General features: G+C 40.9%; 1 protein-coding gene across 2 annotated transcripts in view; it reads left to right on the top strand.

The window, feature by feature from the left end:
* Positions 1–1,221: 1,221 nt before the first annotated feature.
* Positions 1,222–20,025, top strand: part of LONRF1 (LON peptidase N-terminal domain and ring finger 1) — a 54,354-nt gene continuing 35,550 nt past the window's right edge. The window contains exons 1-3 of one of the 2 annotated variants that reach the window (XM_045879756.3): positions 1,222–2,041; positions 14,627–14,745; positions 15,720–15,842. In XM_045879756.3, the coding sequence (XP_045735712.1) occupies positions 1,327–2,041; positions 14,627–14,745; positions 15,720–15,842 (957 nt within the window). In that variant the 5' untranslated portion in view covers positions 1,222–1,326. The remainder of the gene's footprint in view (positions 2,042–14,626; positions 14,746–15,719; positions 15,843–20,025) is intronic. The other variant, XM_064585602.1, reaches the window with a different exon arrangement.

Raw genomic sequence — 20,025 nt, 5'->3', positions numbered from 1 at the left:
TAACATTCCATTTACCAACTTCATTTTGAAAATCTCCTGCAATATATTTCTAAGATCTAACATAGTAACCTAACAGTGAAATGAAAGAAGGGAGCAGAGCCTCTGTATATTATTAGCTGTGTGATTTGGGGCAGGTAACCTTCCCTCTCTGGGTCACTGTTTCTAACCATCTGAAAAAGGACTAAAAGTTCTAAGTCACTTCAGCATTAACAATCTAGAAGCCTATAATCAAATCTATATTTCCAGCTGAGAGCTTTAACCTCTGACATCAAGTTTAAAGGAAATATAGTCCATTATATAAAACCCAGATCATTTTTTTTTCTTCTGTTGGCAATACTGCAGACCCTGCTTGGGTTGTAGGGTTACTGTGACTGACTATGAAAACTATTCATCTTGGTGATTTCTCTTTAAAAACGTCAAATATAGGCCTTAGCCAGCTGTGGAGCATTGAATGAGATGTGAAGAGGACCGTCTGACACCTTGGGAACCTGTGGGCTTTCTTCCTGAATGTGGGGGTGAGTTTTAAACTGGAAAGGCAGCAGTAACTTGCCACCCTGGAAAACTGTTTTGCCCTCTGGAGGGAGTCTGCTCAGGAATGTGGGTGGGGTTATTTTGTTTCTAAAGTTGACCTAGCCTAGACTTGAGGAGTCACTAAGTCACCCGACTGACTTCGCGCATTCTTAGGTCCTCTGCCTCTACATGTCCGTCTGTAACTTGGGTGTAAAGAAAAGGCAGACGTGCACCTGACATCTACACGGGGAAGCTCCCACCCGCCAGGGAGGGAGGGCGGGTGCCCACTCAGGACGCCGGGTATGTCGGGGGAGTGCAGGCGATCTGGGCTTTAGTCCCGGGAGGCTAGCCGCCGGCACAAAAGCACCCACCAAGCAGGCATTAGGAGAGACGCCTTGCCAGGTGAGGGTAGGCGTCCAGAGGAAAGGCGAAGAGGCTGGAGGCCTGGGCTCCTAGAGGCTTTGTTCAATTACACGCCAGGCCCCTATTTCGGGAGAAGCCAATTAGATCCCCGCTGGGGGATCATCTGACCTCGGGTTCCTCCCCAGAAGGGGTTTCGGAAGGGGCGGGGCCAGGCGGTAGGCTCCTCCGGGACCCGGGGCGCAGGCCGTGCGGGGGAGTCCCGGGCGCTTCAGCGAAGCTCCGCCCCGCCCCGCGCCCGCCAGGCCCCGCCCCCGGGGCTTCCCGGGCGCGCGCCGCCCCGCTGTGTCCGCGCGCCACGCCCCCCAGCTCGCGGGCCGCGTGCGGAGCCGCGCGCCCCGGAGGCTCCGCGACCGTGGCGGCGGGCGGCGGCGGAGGAGCAGCCCTCCGCGGGCCATGTCTTCTCCGGACGTGGCGAGGAGCTCCTCAGGAGGGAGCCGGGAGATGGCCCCCACGCCGCGGAGCCGGGGCCGGTTTTGGGAAGTGGGCGGCGGCAGCGGCGACCGGCTGGAGCGCGCGGCGGCGGAGTCGGAGCGCTGGGAGCTGCTGCTCCACCGCGGCGAGCTGCTGGCGCTGGGCGGCCACCTGAAGGGAGCGCTGGAGGCGTACGCGGCGGCGCTGCGCCGCGGGGCCCCGGTCAGGCCCGAGTGCCTCGGCACCCTGGTGGACTGCCTGGTGCTCAACTACCGGCTCCGCCACGGGCTGGGCTGGAGCGCGACCCTGGCAGCGGGCGCGGACCCCGGTGAGGGCGGGCTGCTCAGCTGCCTGGGCTGCCGGGGCTTCCTGAGCGAGCCGGTGACCGTGCCCTGTGGCCACAGCTACTGCCGTCGCTGCCTGCGGAGAGAGCTCCGTGCCCGCTGCCGCCTCTGCCGGGACCGGCTGCCGCCCGCCGCCGCCACTGATGCTGAGGGCACCACTCCGCGGCCGCCGCCTCTGGCCGCCGCCATCGCCGCCTCGGGCTTCAGAACCAGCGTCGTCCTCAACCACCTGGCCGAGAAGTGGTTCCCGGGCCAGCGGGAGCGAGCCCGCGCGGCCGGCCGGCTCGGGGAACTGCTGCACCAGGGGCGCTACCGGGAGGCCCTGGCCGCCGCCTGCGAGGCGCTGCGAGCAGGTGACCGCGCGGGGATGCGGCGTGGGCCCGGGCGACCCCACCCTCCTTTTCCCGACGGGCCGGCTACCCGGAGCTCGTCTGCACCCCAGGGGGCCTTTTCTGCCTCCCCGAGGCCGCCTCGCTCCCGCTTGTAGGGTTTCGGGGTCCTGGAGGGTGTGGGAGGGGGCGGCGCCCCGGGGTGCTTCGGTCACAATGGGGATCGCCTTCGGAGCCGACTGTGACGCGGCGCGGGGAGGGGCGCCCAAGCTCGGGGTTCCCTCAGCCGCGGCCCTGCGGGCAGGAGGGAGCGTCCCGAGCGGAGCGGGTGGTCGGGGCCAGGCCGCCGGAGCGCGGGATGGGGTGGAAGTTGGGCAAGCCGGAGCGGTCGCTCGCTTCCTGCCGCGCTCTTTCCTGTAATTGGCCGGCCAGGCCGGGCCGGGCCGAGTCCGCCGCGGGCAAAAGACAGCCGGGGCGGGGAGAGGATCTCTCCAGCCGAGGCTAGGCGTGCAACGTTTACCGTCGTACCCCACAAAAGTCACTGGGGCAATTGGAAGCCGCGGGAGGGCAGAATTGCATAAGCTGGGGGGGGGGGGGTTGTGTAACGGGTGACGTCCGGTGGGCGTGGCGGGAGCTCCGCGCCCGCACCCAGCTCCGGGAGGCCCCGCCGGCCACTGGGCTTGGGGCGGGTGTCGGAGCTACCCGGGGGTGTCCAGGCTTACCTGAAAATGTCTGCAGCACTGGTTCCTCTTGATGGTTTACCTGTCTGTTCCCAGACCGTACTTATTTCGTAAACACACGTGTGCTTACTTTTCGAATACCCCTCGTTCACGGTCAAGATGAAGAGGTAGTCTCAGATGAGTTCTTTGACACGTTTGTTTGCCTTTCCACTCTTGATCAGGCTGTGGGGAAAAGCCTTTAGATCTTTTGTCTGTTTCTTCGGAAGCAGCTTCGGCTTCCTAGCCTAGGTTAGCACTCTTAAGGTGGTTTTAGGGGACACAGCCAGACTTACCTAGGGAAAATGAAGAGTTCTTTAAATCGGTGGTTCCCCCACCCCGGGGGGATTTTACCCCCCAGAGGACATTATCTAGAGCAGTATCTGGTAATCCCTGGGGACCTTTTTGGTTGCCACCCCTTGTGGGAGTAGTGCTGGTACATCTCATGGGTAGAGGCTAGGGATGCTGCTGAACATCGGAGAGTGCGCCGGACAGCCTCCCACACAGTTATCAGGCCCAAAATGCCAATAGTGTCATTGTTAAATCCTGTGTTAAATAAAGCATATTTCAAGATTGGAGTCTTTATTGGCATAAGTAATGCCGGCGGGAATAATGCCAGAGAAAGACATCTAAAATATAAATCGGTATTAGGTAAATTGATTAACTGTAACTGAAACTCTTTTTGTGGGTCTTTTATCCTAAGTGCTTAGTCATTTTGAACTAGTGATAGTGTATTATTTAATACCTTTAGAGTTCAAAACATAAACTTGGCATATTTTCATATCTTTAAGTATCTTTATGGGAAGTGTAGGCAGTTATAAAAGGGAGTAGAATGGTAGACCCTGAACAAAAGAGAACTAGTTGGAATACGAAATTCTGATACAGACAGCTCCGCCTTTCTGGGTAAATAAAGTTTGAGGAAGTGCAGACCATCTAGGCCATGGTCCTCATTTAAAAAATGAAGCAGAAGCTAGGGCAGTGACATGACTTGCCTACAGTCACACAGGTAGCTGGTTGTAGAGGCAACATTACATCCTCCATTTCTCCTAAATGTTGCACTGGGGTTGGTCCTGGCTTTGTAGCTCATCCATTGAAAATGCTTGACAAATTTCCAGGGAAGTTTTCTTTGTCGCTAGTATTAAATAAAGGCTGAAACTTATTGATAGCACTATGCAGTATTAAATGCTGCACTCCGTAAGAATTAAATTAGGCACTTAATAAGAATTCAGGTCTTAATCTACAGAACAGTGAGCACATTTACTAATTTAAGGTCTGGCTTAATGTTCTATAACCAGTAATCTTTTAATTAAGGAAGATTTGGGGCCTTGGATTGAGGATATTATTTTTAACAAAAAAACCTGTATCTACTTGCCTTTTTTAAAGACAATCTGCATAGTCAGCACATGGGAATTTTGCCTATTCAGCTACTTATATCTTACTTTTGTGGGACTAGAACTCAAGTCATCTTTCACCTCATTAGCCTATTTTTCCCTCTTCTGAGGTCTTTCAAAAATCATTAATTCCATTCTCAAAAATGTGTCTGAATGTTAGTAACAAGGATAACTTTTTTCATCCCATAAATTTTTAGTGCAACATAGGAGGGAAAAAAAAATCTTAGAGTTAACAAATTATAGTTGGTAAAGTACAGATATGAAGTGTTCTAACAATTTATAGGGGTAAATAAAAACGTTTAGTAGAGTTATAAATCTGTAGCTAGGCTTTAACTTTTTCAGAGTCAGCTAGTTAACTAGATAGGCATTTGAAATGTGTTTAAGATTGTACAGTTGGAGTTACTTATGATACTTTTCATTGTTGATAATGAAAAAAGACCTTCACTACAATTTCTTTGTAGAATTCTTATCATGAAAAACTAAATACTATTAACTAGAAAAAGATAATCTAGTCTGCAGTTAGCCCACACCCATCCAAATTTATCCCTGTTGACAAGAAAGGAAACCTTGAAAACCTTTTCCAAAATCAGAAGTTTCCCACTGAGATTACATAAGTTTCTGTCGAATTGAAATATATTTAGATAACATTTAATCTATTGATCTTTTGGTATTAACTCAGATGTTTCATAACTTGCTGTCCCTTTAGTTCAGGGCTATTATGTAAAAGTCTTTTCTGTGTTAGATCTTTATACTTAAGAGCCTGTTGAAATGATCCCACTTTGCTATGCTATTTTCCTTTTATTTTTAATGAATTTTTACACTGACTTGCCTCCTCCCCATATACACCCCTCCCTCCCAAAAGAAGACAAAAGAACATTGTACTTTACAGTTTGAACTGGTTTAAAAAAAATAAAATAAAGGTCATAAGGGGGAGAACAGTTTATTTAAAATACTTGTAAATTTTTGTCTTTAGTATTAATCATATAGTTCTTGCCTATTATCAAGCATTTAAAAAAATGTTTATATATCCTTTGATCCTCACAAAGAATCCTGTGGAGTACCCTTACCTGGGAAGGAAATTGAGGCAGTTGGCAGTGGAGGGGCTGTGTGGCCTAGTGGTAAAAGCTGTGAACCTTGGCAGCTCTTGGCCTGGGCTTGAGTCCCAGCACAGCCCTCCACTTACTCTCTGACCTTGGGCCTGTTGTCTAACCTTTTTGTTTTGGTTTCCTTATTTGAAAAGCGAGAATAGTATCTCGTGGATAGATGGTAACTCATAGATAGATAACAGTAGTAACAACTACCTAGGGCTGTTAGGAGAATTGAGATGTAAAATGCTTTGAATGGTGCCTGACAGAATAAATGCCTAACAAATATTAAAAAAATTTTAGGGGTGCCTGGGTGGCTCAGTCGGTTGAGCATCTGCCTTCTGCTCAGGCCTTGAGCTCAGGGTCCTGTGATCCAGCCCCGAATTGGGGAATTGGGAATCTGCTTCTCCCTTTGCCCTTCTTCCTCCCCCTGCTCGTGCTCTCTCTCAGTCTCTTGCTCTTTCTCTCAGATAAAATCTTTAAAAAAATATTTTTTAAATGTAAAAGTTGTGCTACAACTAGAAGATGATTTAGCTAAAATTTAAATTTTATGATGTCAAGTCCTGTCCTTTTCTCTCTCCCACATTAATAATGTTACCAGAGTGAGGGTTAAATCCTGATTCTAGCCTATATATGTGAATTAGTAGTAACATTTTAGCATCCATCAATAAAATACAGATCCTGAAAGGCTTTAGTTATAAAAAGATGAGTCAAATTATAGGTAAATCTGAATACACTTGAAGAAAATGTAAAGGTGTTTAATATCTTAACTAGGTTAATGTGAAGAGATTTAAATTTGTTTAATCAGTAAATTTCATACGGCCTAACTTAATCTGTAAAACACTTGAAACAGTTAACATTGACACTTAATATGGTGTTTAATAGTTCACAAAATATTTTCCTTTCCATTATCTTAACTGATCCTTACAAAAGATCATGTGAGGTAGGGCAACTTTAGCATTCCTAACTCACAGATTGAAGAAGAGAGCTCCAAGAATTTTAAGTGCCTTCCTTAAGGCAAGTAAATAACCAAGTTAGAACTGAAAGCAGAAGCACCAGGTATGTGGATATTGCTTCTGAGACTCAAATTGATTTTAAAAATTAGCATATAAATCATAAATCTCACATATTCTTATTCAGCAGGTATTTACTGAGTTCTTACTACATACATGGCATGTTTTAGGTGCTGGAAATACAGAAGTGGACAAAATAAAGACCCTGTCCTTATAGAGTTTGTATTTTTTTTTATTTCTTTTAAAATTGCAGCAAATTGGCATTTATTGAAGAGAAAAGGGGCTTATTGCTTAATTGACCTCTAACAAATGGAGCCTGTATGCAGTAAATGTCTAATTCACCTTTTCTTTAATTCAGAAGTCATTTTAAGGATTTTTGCAATGCATCAGGGTCACTACAAAGATTAGTTACAATGGCATATTCTTATTGATATAGAAGATGGGAAAACGGGTTATGTAAATATTAAGTGCTCTGTTTTAAATAATTTCCATGTTTTTTTAATCTGTTCTTTATGCATCAAACAACGCAAAATTTACCAAAACTCTGTTATCCTAGATTTTTAGTTATTTATATATTAACCTTTGGTGTATTCAGAATTGGTTTTTCTATTTAGTGGAATATTTCTAAGAGGCTTAGATACATTCAAGTGAAAATTTAAATGAATTTATATAGTATTCTGTGCCTTGCATTGTAAAGATATTTTTCAAAATTGTTACGATGTTTAACTGTAGAAGGTGAATGACAGACTCTAAAATGTAAGACAAAAGCTTCTGTTCACATTCCCACCCCACCCCTTGTAGGATGCTATCAGTCTTTTTTTTTTTTTTCCTTTCCCCTCCTTTTATCCAATCTGCACTACCAATCCCTAAAGATGTTTCTCACCTGGCAAAGGTTTATTTGGGTAAAAGAAAAAGTACTATTTCTTTTTTTTTTTTTTTAAAGATTTTATTTATTTATTTGTTAGAGCACAAGGAGGGGGAGCGGCAGGCTCCCCAGCGAGCAAGGAGTCCGATGTGGGACTTGATCCCAGGACCCTGGGATCATGACCTGAGTCGAAGGCAGACGCTTAACGACTGAGCCACCCGGGTTCCCGAAAAAGTACTATTTCTAATAACCTTGTATCGAGAGCTAATCTCATTGCTATTCAGCTTATTTTGAAATATTTTGTAATATTAACGATACCTATTATTTATTGAGTATTTGTGTGCCAGGCATTGTGTTAACTGTCAACACGCATTGTCTGTGTAGTCTTCACAATAGTCTTAAGATGTAGGTGTTACCAGCATTGTATAGGTGAGGATACTGAGATTTAGAGAGTAAGGTAAACTGTCCAAACTGGGATATAAACCCAGATGTTCTAAATCCAATGGTTATGATCTTAAGTATGCCAAACTACTATTCCTGGACTTTATTAATCCATCACTAATAACTTGTCAATTGGCAGCTTTTAATTTAATGATTTATTTTAGAGAGAGAGCATGAGGTGGGAGGAAGGGGCAGAAACAAAGGGAGAGGGTGAGAGAGAATCCCAAGCAGACTCCTCGCTGAGCACAGAGCCTGGGTGGGGGCTTGATTTCAGGACCCTGAGATCATGATCCAAAATCAAGGGAGTCAGCCGCTTAACCCACTGAGCCACCCGGGCGGCTTTTGGTTTAACTATGATAACCAAGCCCTACCATACTGAGCTTGAAAAAGTAATAGAAGCAAAGAAATTTGGCATTTTGGTTAGCTACTGAGATTGTTGAAATAGGTCAACATATAAATCTAAGAAAAAGACACTCAGAAGAACGAGTAAAAGATTATGAATGTGGAATGTTTATTCTTATGCATAAACAATCTAGCCAATAGATAGTTTTAAAGGTTAGACTTCCTGAAGAAATGTACATTAAAACAATGACTTTTTAAATTTTTCTAGGACAAAAATACACAGCTTGTGGGAGTGTACCATAAGGTTTTTTTTGTTTTTTTTTAATTTTATTATGTTAATCACCATACATCATTAGTTTTTTTTTTTTTTTGATGTAGTGTTCCATGATTCATTGTTTGCATATAACACCCAGTGCTCCATGCAGTATGTGCCCTCCTTAATACCCATCACCAGGCTAACCCATCACCCCACCTCCCTCCCCTCTAGAACCCTCAGTTTGTTTCTCAGAGCCCATAGTCTCTCATGGTTCATCTCCCCCTTCGATTCCCCCCCCTTCATTTTTCCCTTCCTGCTATCTTCTTCTTCTTCTTCTTTTTTTTTTTTAACATATAATGTATGATTTGTTTCAGAGGTACAGGTCTGTGATTCAACAGTCTTACACAATTCACAGTGCTCACCTTAGCACATACCCTCCCCAATGTCTATCACCCAGCCACCCCATCCCTCCCACCCCCTACCACTCCAGCAAGCCTCAGTTTGTTTCCTGAGATTAAGAATTCCTCATATCAGTGAGGTCATATGATACATGTCTTTCTCTGTTTGACTTATTTCACTCAGCATAATACCCTCCAGTCCCATCCACGTCGTTGCAAACGGCAAGATTTCATTCCTTTTGATGGCTGCATAATATTCCATTGTGTATATACACCACATCATCTTTATCCATTCATCTGTCGATGGACATCTTGGTTCTTTCCACAGTTTGGCTATTGTGGACATTGCTGCTATAAACATCGGGGTGCACATATACCTTCGGACCCCTACATTTGTATCTTTGGGGTAAATACCCAGTAGTGAAATTGCTGGATCGTATGGTAGCTCTATTTTCAACTTTTTGAGGAACCTCCATACTGTATTCCAGAGTGGCTGCACCAGCTTGCGTTCCCACCAACAGTGTAGGAGGGTTCCCCTTTCTCCACATCCCAGCCAACATTTGTCGTTTCCTGACTTGTTAATTTTAGCCATTCTGACTGGTGTGAGGTGGTATCTCACTGAGGTTTTGATTTGGATTTCCCTGATGCTGAGCAGTGTTGAGCACTTTTTCATGTGTCTGTTGGCCATTTGGAGGTCTTCTTTAGAAAAATGTCTGTTCATGTCTTCTGCCCATTTCTTGATTGGATCATTTGTTCTTTGGGTGTTGAGTTTAAGAAGTTCTTCATAGATTTTGGATACTAGCCCTTTATCTGATATGTCATTTGCAAATATCTTCTCCCATTCTGTCAGTTGTCTTTTGGTTTTGTTGACTGTTTCTTTTGCTGTGTACAATAAGTTTTTATAAAAGATCTAGCAAAATGTATTGAAACTTTGTATAATTTTCTACACAGCCATTCAACTTTATAGACAGTGACTAAGGAAATAAACAGATATGTAAAGGCATACAGGGAGATGTTCATTGTAGTACCCTTTTTTTTTTTTTAAAGATTTATTTATTTTATTTATTTATTTATTTATTTATTTTTAAAGATTTTATTTATTTATTTGAGAGAGAGAATGAGAGAGCACATGAGAGGGGGGAGGGTCAGAGGGAGAAGCAGGCTCCCCGCCGAGCAGGGAGCCCGATGCGGGACTCGATCCCGGGACTCCAGGATCATGACCTGAGCCGAAGGCAGTCGCTTAACCAACTGAGCCACCCAGGCACCCAAGATTTATTTATTTTAGAGAGAGAGCACACAAATGGGGAGGGGCAGAGGGAGAGAATTTCAAGCACAGTCCCCGCTGAGTGTGCAGCCCAAGCCTGGGCTTCATCCCAGGACCCTGAAATCATGACCTGAGCGGAAATTAAGAGTCTGACGATCAACCAACTGAGCCACCCAGGGGTCCCTGTAGTACTTTTTATATTAGCAAACATTGGAAGTAAAAACTGCTGAGTGGTGTATTTTTAAGTAGATTGTGAATATGGAAGGATATTTTGCAACCATTAAAAACCATGTGGATTTAATTACATTGACCAAAAAGAAGTTTATAAACTATCTATAGGGTAGAGTTCATAAAACTATAAAATGAAAAATGTAACCTACACCCGTAGGAAAAATGTATAGGTTATATGCCAACACTGGTTATTTCTTTATGGTGGGAAAAAGATGTTTCTTAATATTGTAGGTTTTTCAAGTTTTAGACATAAACATAACTTTTATAATCTGAAAGTTTCTTGAAGATGAACTAAGGAAACCACCTTAGGATTGGAACAAAGATGAGTAATTGGGATTCTGGAGAACTCTCCTCAGCCCATGAAATGCCTTGGCAGCTTAAGACCTGGTTTCCTCAAAATGTGAAGCAGAATTTTATCTCAGTTTTTATTTGTCTGACAACTGGCAATATTACTGGGTCTAAGAGAAGAGAAAATGGGAGCATGAATTGAGCATAGGGGACAGATTTTAATGAATTTCTCCTTGCTCACCAAACATGTAGCAAAGCCAGGATTTGAAGACACAAAGACAGGAAATAATGGAAGGAGCTCAAAAACAGATTTTAGACTGAAGGCACTGCACATCCAGTGAATGAACACAATCATAATAGCCAACATTTACAATGTACCAAGCCCTGTTCTGAGCTGTTTGCATATATTACTCTTGAGTAATCCTGTGAGGTAAATACTGTTATTTGCAGAGGTGAACAGCAAGGACTGTGGAGCCAGACCACCCGAGGGAGAATCTTGAATCCATCACTTCCTAGGTTTTGGATATTGGGCAAGCTACTTAAACTCTCTGTGCTCAGCCTCCTTATCTGGGAAGCTGTGGACAGTGCTAGACCCACGTAGGATTGTTCTGAAGGTTGCAAATCATAATAAGTGGTGTTTCTTAAATAGAAATAAATTTTAGGAAACACCCTCAATTTTGTAGCTGAGGAAACAGGTACAGAGGTGTTTGGCCTTTTGGCCCCAGGCACAGTAAGTAAGTGGAGGGGCCAGAAGTTGAACCCAGGCAGTGTGACCTCAGAGTTCCTGCTCTTGATCCTTAATGATGTGCCAAGTGAGGGTAGTCTCAGAAGAAAGCATCTTGAGAAGAGATTGGTGAGCTGAGTCCTGTTGGATGAGAAATAGTTCCCCAGACCAAGGGGAGGTAGGGTATTGAAGTAGAGCTCTGACAAAGAGGGAGTTCTGTGAGCAAAGGAAGGAGGCATGAAATAGAATGGTAGACGAGGGGCGGGGTGAGGTTAGGTATTACTGGAGCCTAAAGTGGGAGGTTGATAATGATAGGAAGTGAGGCTGGAGAGAGGGTCAGGAGCCAGGTGTATGGGAATTTGTATGTTGTGCTAAAATACCTATCTGATCTTCTGGATGGTGAGGATATAGGTAGGGTAAGACAGGAGGCAGGGAGAGCAGTTAGCAAGCTATTGAAAAAATCTTAGAAATTTGGATCTGGACCCTTTAACTAAGGCTGTTAGCAGTTAAGATTGGAAAAGAGCAGGGACAGATTTGAGAAATATAGGAAGTAAAATTGACGAAGTTGGAGATTGAATTTGGGAAGTCAGGGGTGTTACTAGTAGAGAATACAATAAAAAGACTTTTTTTTTTTTAAGATTTTATTCATTTGTCAGGGAGAGTACAAGCAGGGGGAGGGGCAGAGGGAGAGGGAGAAGCGGGGGGCTCCATCCCAGGATCCTGGGATCATGACCTGAGCCAAAGGCAGACAGTTAACCTACTGAGCCACCCAGGCACCCCAAGATTTTTTTTTTTGTAATGGAAATGTACTGAGTTTGAGGAAATTATAGCAGGCAGTTATAAATCTGGTGAATCTGAAGGCAGGTTGAAAAGCTCAGAACTGAAGATAAAGATCTGGGAGTTAAATCATGCTTTTAGTACAATTAGCCCAAACCACATCTTTGTATTTCTTCACTTTTTCAACACATTGGGTCTGTAATGTGCCAGGCACTAGGGTACCCACAGTAATGGCCTGATAGCATGCTCAGTGACGTGACTTGTTCACTCCAGGGTCCTCAAGGCCACGTAGAGAACATACTGGAAACATTTGTTGACTATTCAAACTTGAGTTACTCACACACTTGGGCTGATAGTTGTTTTTTGGGTTTTGTTTTTTTGGGGGTAGGGGGGTGGTTTACAATTGCCTTTTGCAGAAGTTTACATGGAGGGCAGACACTGTATGCTTTGACGATTCAACGGTCTTAAATAGTTCATTTGGCTCTTTTTTAGAATTAAGGGTTTAAAATAAGTGGGTGGGGTGACCCTAATCTCTTAAGAAGCTTTAGGAATTTTCAACTCGCTTGAAGAGGTTTTCTTTTCCCCCTTATAAAGTCATTTCCATTAACATTTGAAGTTCTTAATAAAAATGTTACCTATGAAGAATTGGGGAGCAAGACTTTTAAAATCTAGCCCTCTTGTAATTTTATGTGTACCTTTTCTCTTCTAATATATACTAACTTCTTAGGCCCGCCTTTAGGGAATCTCAAGAGCCTGAGTGTTTTTGTGTTGAGAGGAGAGGGGAAACTGTGTTTTCACTTTGGTCAGAGTGGAGAAGTGTGATACGTTGTCTGGGTGTTGTCAGTGACATTGGTGTTCTCGTATACTGGCTTCAGTGTTAACCCAAAGAACCTCTAATGAGTAGTGAAAGCATTGATAAAAGGGTTTGATAGTCAAAAGTTTTGAACGTGCAAGGCATCAAGTGTGATGCAATGGGAACCTGCTGTAAAAGAAAAAATTTGAAATGAAAAAAAGCCCCTAAGGGAACCAAGAATGGAAAGGGCTGCTTGCTGCAACAGTGAACTCCCTCTCTCTGAGATGCAAAGCAGGGGGGCTCAAGGATGCTGTTGGAAGCACCCCAGCTCTGGATGAGCAGTCCTTAATTGGTCAGTGTTTTTTGATGCTTTTGCATTGACTACTCATTCTTGGCCTATTTTGGCACGCACTGCTCTCAATTTTCTGAACTCCAGTTGTTTTCGTCAAATCAAGATTACACGATCCAATTTCACAATAAAATAAAATTTTCTAATTGGATTGTAAGCTCCTCAAAGACAGAGATAAAATAAAATCTTTTGAACACCTACAGGTCAAGTTTTGTGTCAGGACTCTTCATTCTTGATTGATGAATCATATTGAACTTTCAGTTTCCATGTGTTTTTTTGTTTTTGTTTTTTTGTTTTTTTTAAAGATTTTATTTATTTATTTGAGAGAGAGAGAATGAGAGAGAGCACATGAGAGGGGGGAGGGTCAGAGGGAGAAGCAGACTCCCTGCCGAGCAGGGAGCCCAATGCGGGACTCGATCCCGGGACTCCAGGATCATGACCTGAGCCGAAGGCAGTCGCCCAACCAACTGAGCCACCCAGGCGCCCAGTTTCCATGTGTTTTTATTCAGAGATAATGGTTTCCAATTATATTACTTTAAGAAACAAAAGACAAAATATTCTAGATGTCTTTTTTATTTAGGAAGCATGAAATATTTTCTTGAAATATTTCATTCTTCTTTTGAACATTTTCATTGGTATAAGTTCGAAGGAAAAATATGGTTCCAATTCTTAAGCATCAGCTGAAAAAGGCCAGTCTCATTGTTCAGAGTTATCTGTAGGAAAGCCATCATTTAAAAAGTAGTAAACCGGGGAGCTCCTGAGGAGTTTTATTATAGTTTTTTTTTTTAAATGAGGCATTATGGGTCTTTATACCCTTTTCACAATGAATGCTTTATTTCATAAGCATATATTTTTGAAGGCTTCAAAGATTAATAGCTTTAAAAGAAGAGTCAGATTAATTTGTCTGTAGATGTGCTGAAAATTAGTTTTTGGCTTAGGCTTCAGATTTAGAATCTATGTACCTGTAACAATTGATGGTAGTATTACAGGTGATACCAGCTAACAAATTCTGAATGCCATTGGATACTAATTTGGTTTCTCAAGTGCAGATGTAGAGGATGGTAGTCAAATTATCAACAAAACTTTTTCTCAGAAACATTCGAAATTAAATCTGTTTGGGGATGATCCAATACCATTTGTGCTAATGGCAGGAATTAAAATTTTGACCTCTTAAATTGTCAACCCATTTCCTCCAGAACCAGGACCTTTGTATACCCTCCTAAGTTTGAGCCTTGGTCAGTCTTTGTTAGTGTGGAAATTCATTGTGCACTAGTTGCATGTATGGTTGTTCGTAAGTGAGGATTTAGAAATTAAGGTATGCAAAAAATCAAGATTTACCATAAAGAAGCAAATCTTCTAAACATCTAAGACCTGCTTTTCAAATCTGTATAGAATGCCCTCCCTATTTTAAGAAAACACTTGTTTTCTTAGAGGTGATTATTCATATTACGAATATGTCCAGTACTTAAAAACCATCATTTCCTGTGCTAAAATTATCCACATATAGTCTTACGATAAAACTTCTAGATAAAATTCAACATGTAAGTGGGTTGCCCCTATACTCTACTTTGGTGGTTATTAGCTGGAATCACAAAGTCAGCTCCTAATCTAGTATGTATTTTGTGGGTTGGACAATAATATTTTAAAAATAAACCTTTATAAAATATTTGTTTCAGAGCCCAGTGATGTGACTCTAAAAATTTACCGAGCGGAATCATATGCTGGTCTCCAGGAGTTTAAAGCAGCCATAGAAGATTTAAATGCGGTTCTCTTTCAACTGCCAAATTGGCCTGAGGTAAAGTTACTGTTTTACATTTACCTACATTTAAAAATTTCACCTGTAGGGGACATGCATTTCAGTTATGGTTATAAGTTTTAACAAAATAGATTTCTTGACTCTTTAAAATATATAGAGTTCTAGAAATCTAGGGTTAGTATTTTGAGTGGATGGCTATCTAACAATTTTTAAATCATAAAAAGCCTTTGTTTCCTAACTAAAGAACAATCTGAATTTAAGGCACAGAGAGAAAAAAAAAAATAAGAGACTTGAGTATGCAAAATTTCCTCAAAGAGATACAACTAGTCCCACTGGATCCAAACTGAAAATTGATGGAGGAGGTATACTGATGGAAAGAGAGGAGGTCCTTCAGAAGCTGGAAAATGGGGACTAGATGAGGCAGTGATTTAATACAGTAAATGGGGACAAGGGAGGTTGCCTTGCCCATGCGCTTTTAAAAAAGACTTGAGGCAAATATATGTAATCAGTTTACTAATTTTTTATCAAGTTGCCAAGGCAAATCAGTTCATGTCCCATATATGTTCTTTAAGCTCAAAGTTACTATTTTGCATGACTTTTTCCCCATTTGAAACCATGCCTTTGAGGACAATATAGTAAGGATGCTCTAAAAATTATAAATTAATATGAAAAATGATACAAAATCCCATGCTGACTTGACTGGTTAGTACAAGGCAAATGCATATTAAGAATAAGACGGAAAATGATCTGTATGGACAATTTTAAAACTGTTAAAAAGAAAGACTCTGGATTTAATACTGAAGTGATATAATTAGAGATAAGGTTTTGAGTCATTTTTCCATAAGTGCTTCTCCAGGGAAGTGTGTAAATATACCTTTGAAATGCCTTAGGCTTCTCAGAGTCATTCAGAGTTTCAAAATGCACATTTCTAAGCAAACCATTTTTTTTCTTGATACTGATTTTTCAAAAATAATTCTATCAGTAAAAGTTGTGTATTTGTGCTTTCATTGAAGGTCTACTTCAGGAAAGGAAAAGTACTCCAGGATGCTGGTTTTTTAGGTGATGCCTTACAGCTGTTTCTTCAGTGCTTAGCCCTTGATGAGGATTTTGCGCCTGCAAAGCTAGAAGTAGAAAAGGTAATCGGTTTACCAATTATAATAGTTGAAGGCAGGTCTAAGACACAGGTCTTTTTAAAAATGCTAATTAGAAACTTGGGGTAAGAGCATAAGGAGTCCAGTGAGTCAAATTTAGTAGCAATTTGACAAGTGGGTTTTTGGGGTCATATACTTAGCGTATAGAGTTTTTACTGAAAGCAAAAGATTTCATTTGCAGATATTTAAATGTGTTATTTTTGCTTAAATTTAGGTGTTTCCTACTAGTTTGTTTGGAGCCAAACTAATCATCCTTAATTGTTACCATGATATTCCTGCTCAGAAATTTTTTTTTTAATTAAAGCAAAACTGGTATATAACATTATATAAGTTTCCACTTATAACATTATAAGAGATCCCCACTAAAAGGCTATTTGCCATCCGTCACCGTACAGGTGCTCTCTTCCCCCGTTTCACCCAACCCCCTTCCTCTTTGCTAACCACCAATCTGTTCTGTGAGTTTTTGTTTTGTTTGTTCATTTCTTTTTTGTTTTTGTTTTAGATTCCACGTATGAATGAAATCATACCATGTTTATCTTTTTCCATCTGATTTATTTCACTTAGCATAATACCTTCCTGGTCCATTCATGTTGTCACAAATAGCAAGATAACTTTTTTTTTCCTGGGCTAAGTGGTGGTCCATTGTGTATGTATACCATATCTTTATTCATTCAACCATAGATGGACATTTAGGTTGTTTCCATTTCTCAGCTATTGTAAATAATGCTGCACTGAACATAGAAATGCACACGTCTTTTCAAGAAATCAGTGTATTTGCATTCTGAAGATAAATACCCAGAAGTGGAATAGCTGCACAATATAGCTCTATTCTTAATTTGTTGAGGAATCTCCATACCGTTTTCCATAGTGGCTTTACCAAGAACAGTACAGGGTCCACTTTTCTCCACATCCTCTCCAAGCCTTGTCATTTCTTGTCTTTTTGATAATAGCCATTCTAACCATTGTGAGATGATACCTCATTGTGTTTTAGATTTGTATTTCCCTGATTAGTGATGTTGAGCATCCTGTTATGTTACTGTTGGCCATCAGTATGTCTTCTTTGGAAAAAATGTCTATTCAGATCCTCTACCCATTTTTTAACTAGGTTTTTTTTGTTGTTGTTGAGTTGTAGGAGTTCTTTATATATCTTGGATATTAATCCCTTACCAGGTACACGATTTGCAAAAATCTCCCGTTCAATAGGTTGCCTTTTTTTTTTTTGGTGATGATTTCTTTTGCTGTGCAGAAGCTTTTTAGTTTGATGCAATCCCATTTGTTTATTATTGCTCTTTTCCTTGCCTTTGGAGTCAGATTCACAAAAATACTGCTAAAACCCATATTTAGGAGCTTACCACCTATGTTTTCTTCTAGGAATTTTATGGTTTCAGGTCTTATATTCAAGTCTTTAATCCATTTGAGTTCATTTCTGTGTATGGTGAAAGATACTGGTCTAGTTTCATTTTTTTGCATGTGGCTATCCAGCTTTCCCAGCACCATTTATTGAAGAGACTTATTTCTCCATTGTATGTTCTTGGCTCCTTTGTTGTAAATTCATTGTCTATGTATGTGTAAGTTTAATTCTGGTTCATTGATGCATGTGTGCATTTTTATGCCATTATCATACTGTTTTGATTACTATAGCTTTGTTCTGTAGTTTGAAATCAGCATTGTTCTCCTTTCTCAAGATTGCTTTGGGTATTTGGGATTTTTTGTGATTTTCTACAATTTTAGAATTATTTGGTCTAGTTCTATGGAAAAATACCATTGGGGTTTTGATAGGGATTACATTGAATCAGTAGATTGCTTTGGGGAGTATGGACATTTTAACAATAGTAGTTCCTCCACTCTGTGAGCATCCCTGGAATAAATCCCATTTGATCATCATGTATGAACTTTTGCTATATTTTTAAATTTGGTTTTCTAATAATTTGTTGAGGATTTTTGCATTAATGTTAGTCACTGATAATGGCCTGTAATTTTCTTTTTCTGTGGTTTCTTGTCGGCTTGCTGGCCTCAAAATGATTTTGGGAGTGTTCCTTCTTCAATTTTTTGGAAGAGTTGAGAAGGAGAGGTATTAAATCTTTGAATGTTTAATAGAATTCACTAGTAAGCCATCTGGTCCTGGACTTCCATTTGTTGGGAGGTTTTTGATTACTGATTCAGTCTTCTCACTAGTAATTGATCTATTCAGGTTTTCTGTTTCTTCATGATTCAGTCTTAGAGGACTGTATGTTCCTATGAATTTATTTCTTGTAGGTTGTCCAGTTTGTTGGCATATAATTGTAGTAGTGTCTTATAATCCTTTATATTTTGGTGGTGTCAGTCATAACATTTCATTTCTGATTTTATCAGAGCTCTCTTTTTTTTTTATTTGACAGGGTTTTTTTGTTTTTTTTTTAGTATAATTGACATATAGTGTTGTATTAGTTTCACATGTACACTATAGTAGTGATTCAACAGTTCTATACATTACTCAGTGCTTACCATTTTACATGTATTCTTAATCCCTTCATCTATTTCACCCATCCTCCCACCCACTTCCCCTCTGGCAGTAATTCATTCTCTATATTTAAGAGTCTGTTTTTGTTTCTTTTTTTCTTTGTTCATTTGTTTTGTTCTTTAAATTCCACATATGAGTGAAATCGTATGGTATTTATCTTTCTGTGACTGACTTATTTCATTTAGCATTAGATCCTCTAGATCCGTCCATGTTGTTACAAATGGCAAGATTTCATTCTTTTTTTATGGCCGAGTAATATTCCATTGTGTATATACACCTCTTCTTTATCCATTCGTCTGTTGCTTCCATAGTTTGGCTATTGTGAATATTGCTGCAATAAACATAACGTGCATATATCTTTTCGAATTAGTGTTTTTTTGTTTTCTTTGGGTAAATACCCAGTAGTGGAATTACTGGATCATATGGTATTTCTCTTTTTAGTTTTTTGAGGGAACTCCACAACGTTTTTCACAGTGGCTGCACCAGTTTGCATTCCTCCCATAGTGCATAAGTGTTTCTTTTTCTTCACATCCTGGTCAACACCTTTTATTTCTTATGTTTTTGATTTTAGCCATTTGACAGGTGTGAGGTGATATCTCATTGTGGTTTTGATTTGCATTTCCCTGATGATTAGTGATGTTGAGCACCTTTTCATGAATCTGTTGGCCATCTCTATGTCTTCTTTGGAGAAAGGTCTATATATGTGCTGTGCCCATTTTATTTGGATTATTTTTGGGGGGTGGTGAGTTGTATAAGTTCTTTATATATTTTGGATATTAACCTCTTGTTGGTGTATTATTTGCAAATATCTTCTCCCACTCAGCAGGATGTCTTTTGTTTTGTTGGTGGTTTCTTTCACTGTGCAGAAGGTTCTTATTTTGATGTAGTCCTAATAGTTTATTTTTGCTTTTGTTTCCCTTGCCTCAGGAGACCTACCTAGAAAAATGTTGCTATGACCAGTGTCAAAGACATCATTGCCAGTGCTGTCTTTTAGGATTTTTACAGTTTTAGGTCTCACATTTAGGTTTTTAATCCATTTTGGAATTTAATTTTATGTATGGTGTAAGAAAGGGTGGGAGGGAAGTGGTCCAGTTTCATTCTTTTGCACATAGCTGACTAGTTTTCCCAGTACCATTTGTTGAAGAGACTTTCCTATTGGATATTCTTTCCTGCTTTGTTGAAGAGTGATTAACCATATAATCATGAGTTTCTTTCTGGGTTTTCTATTACGCTCCATTAATCTATGTGTCTGTTTTTGTACCAGTACTATACTGTTTTGATTACTACAACATTGTAATATATTTGGAAGTCTGGGATTGTAATGCCTCTAGCTTTGCTTTTCTTTTTCAAAATTGCTTTGGCTGTTTGGGGTCTTTTGTGGTTCCACGCAGATTTTAGGATTGTTTCCAGTTCTGTGAAAAATGGTGTTAGTATCTTGATAGGGATTGCATTAAGTCTGTAGATTGTTTTGGATAGTACAGACATTTTAACGTTTGTTCTGCCAAAGAGCATGGAATGTCTTTCCATTTCTTTGTGTCATCTTTAGTTTCATAGTTTTATAGTTTTCACAATACAGGTCTTTCACCTCTTTGGTTAGGTTTATTCCTGGTACCTTATTGTTTTTGGTGCAGTTGTAAATGGGATTGTTTTCCTAATTTCCTTCTGCTG

Source organism: Mirounga angustirostris, unplaced genomic scaffold (assembly GCF_029215605.1).
Source record: "Mirounga angustirostris isolate CCGP_5_RB_7025 unplaced genomic scaffold, mMirAng1.0.hap1 SCAF_2, whole genome shotgun sequence".
NCBI classification, from domain to species: Eukaryota; Metazoa; Chordata; class Mammalia; order Carnivora; family Phocidae; genus Mirounga; species Mirounga angustirostris.
Note: the sequence above shows the minus strand (reverse complement) of the source record. Positions and strands in the feature narration are given on the sequence as shown.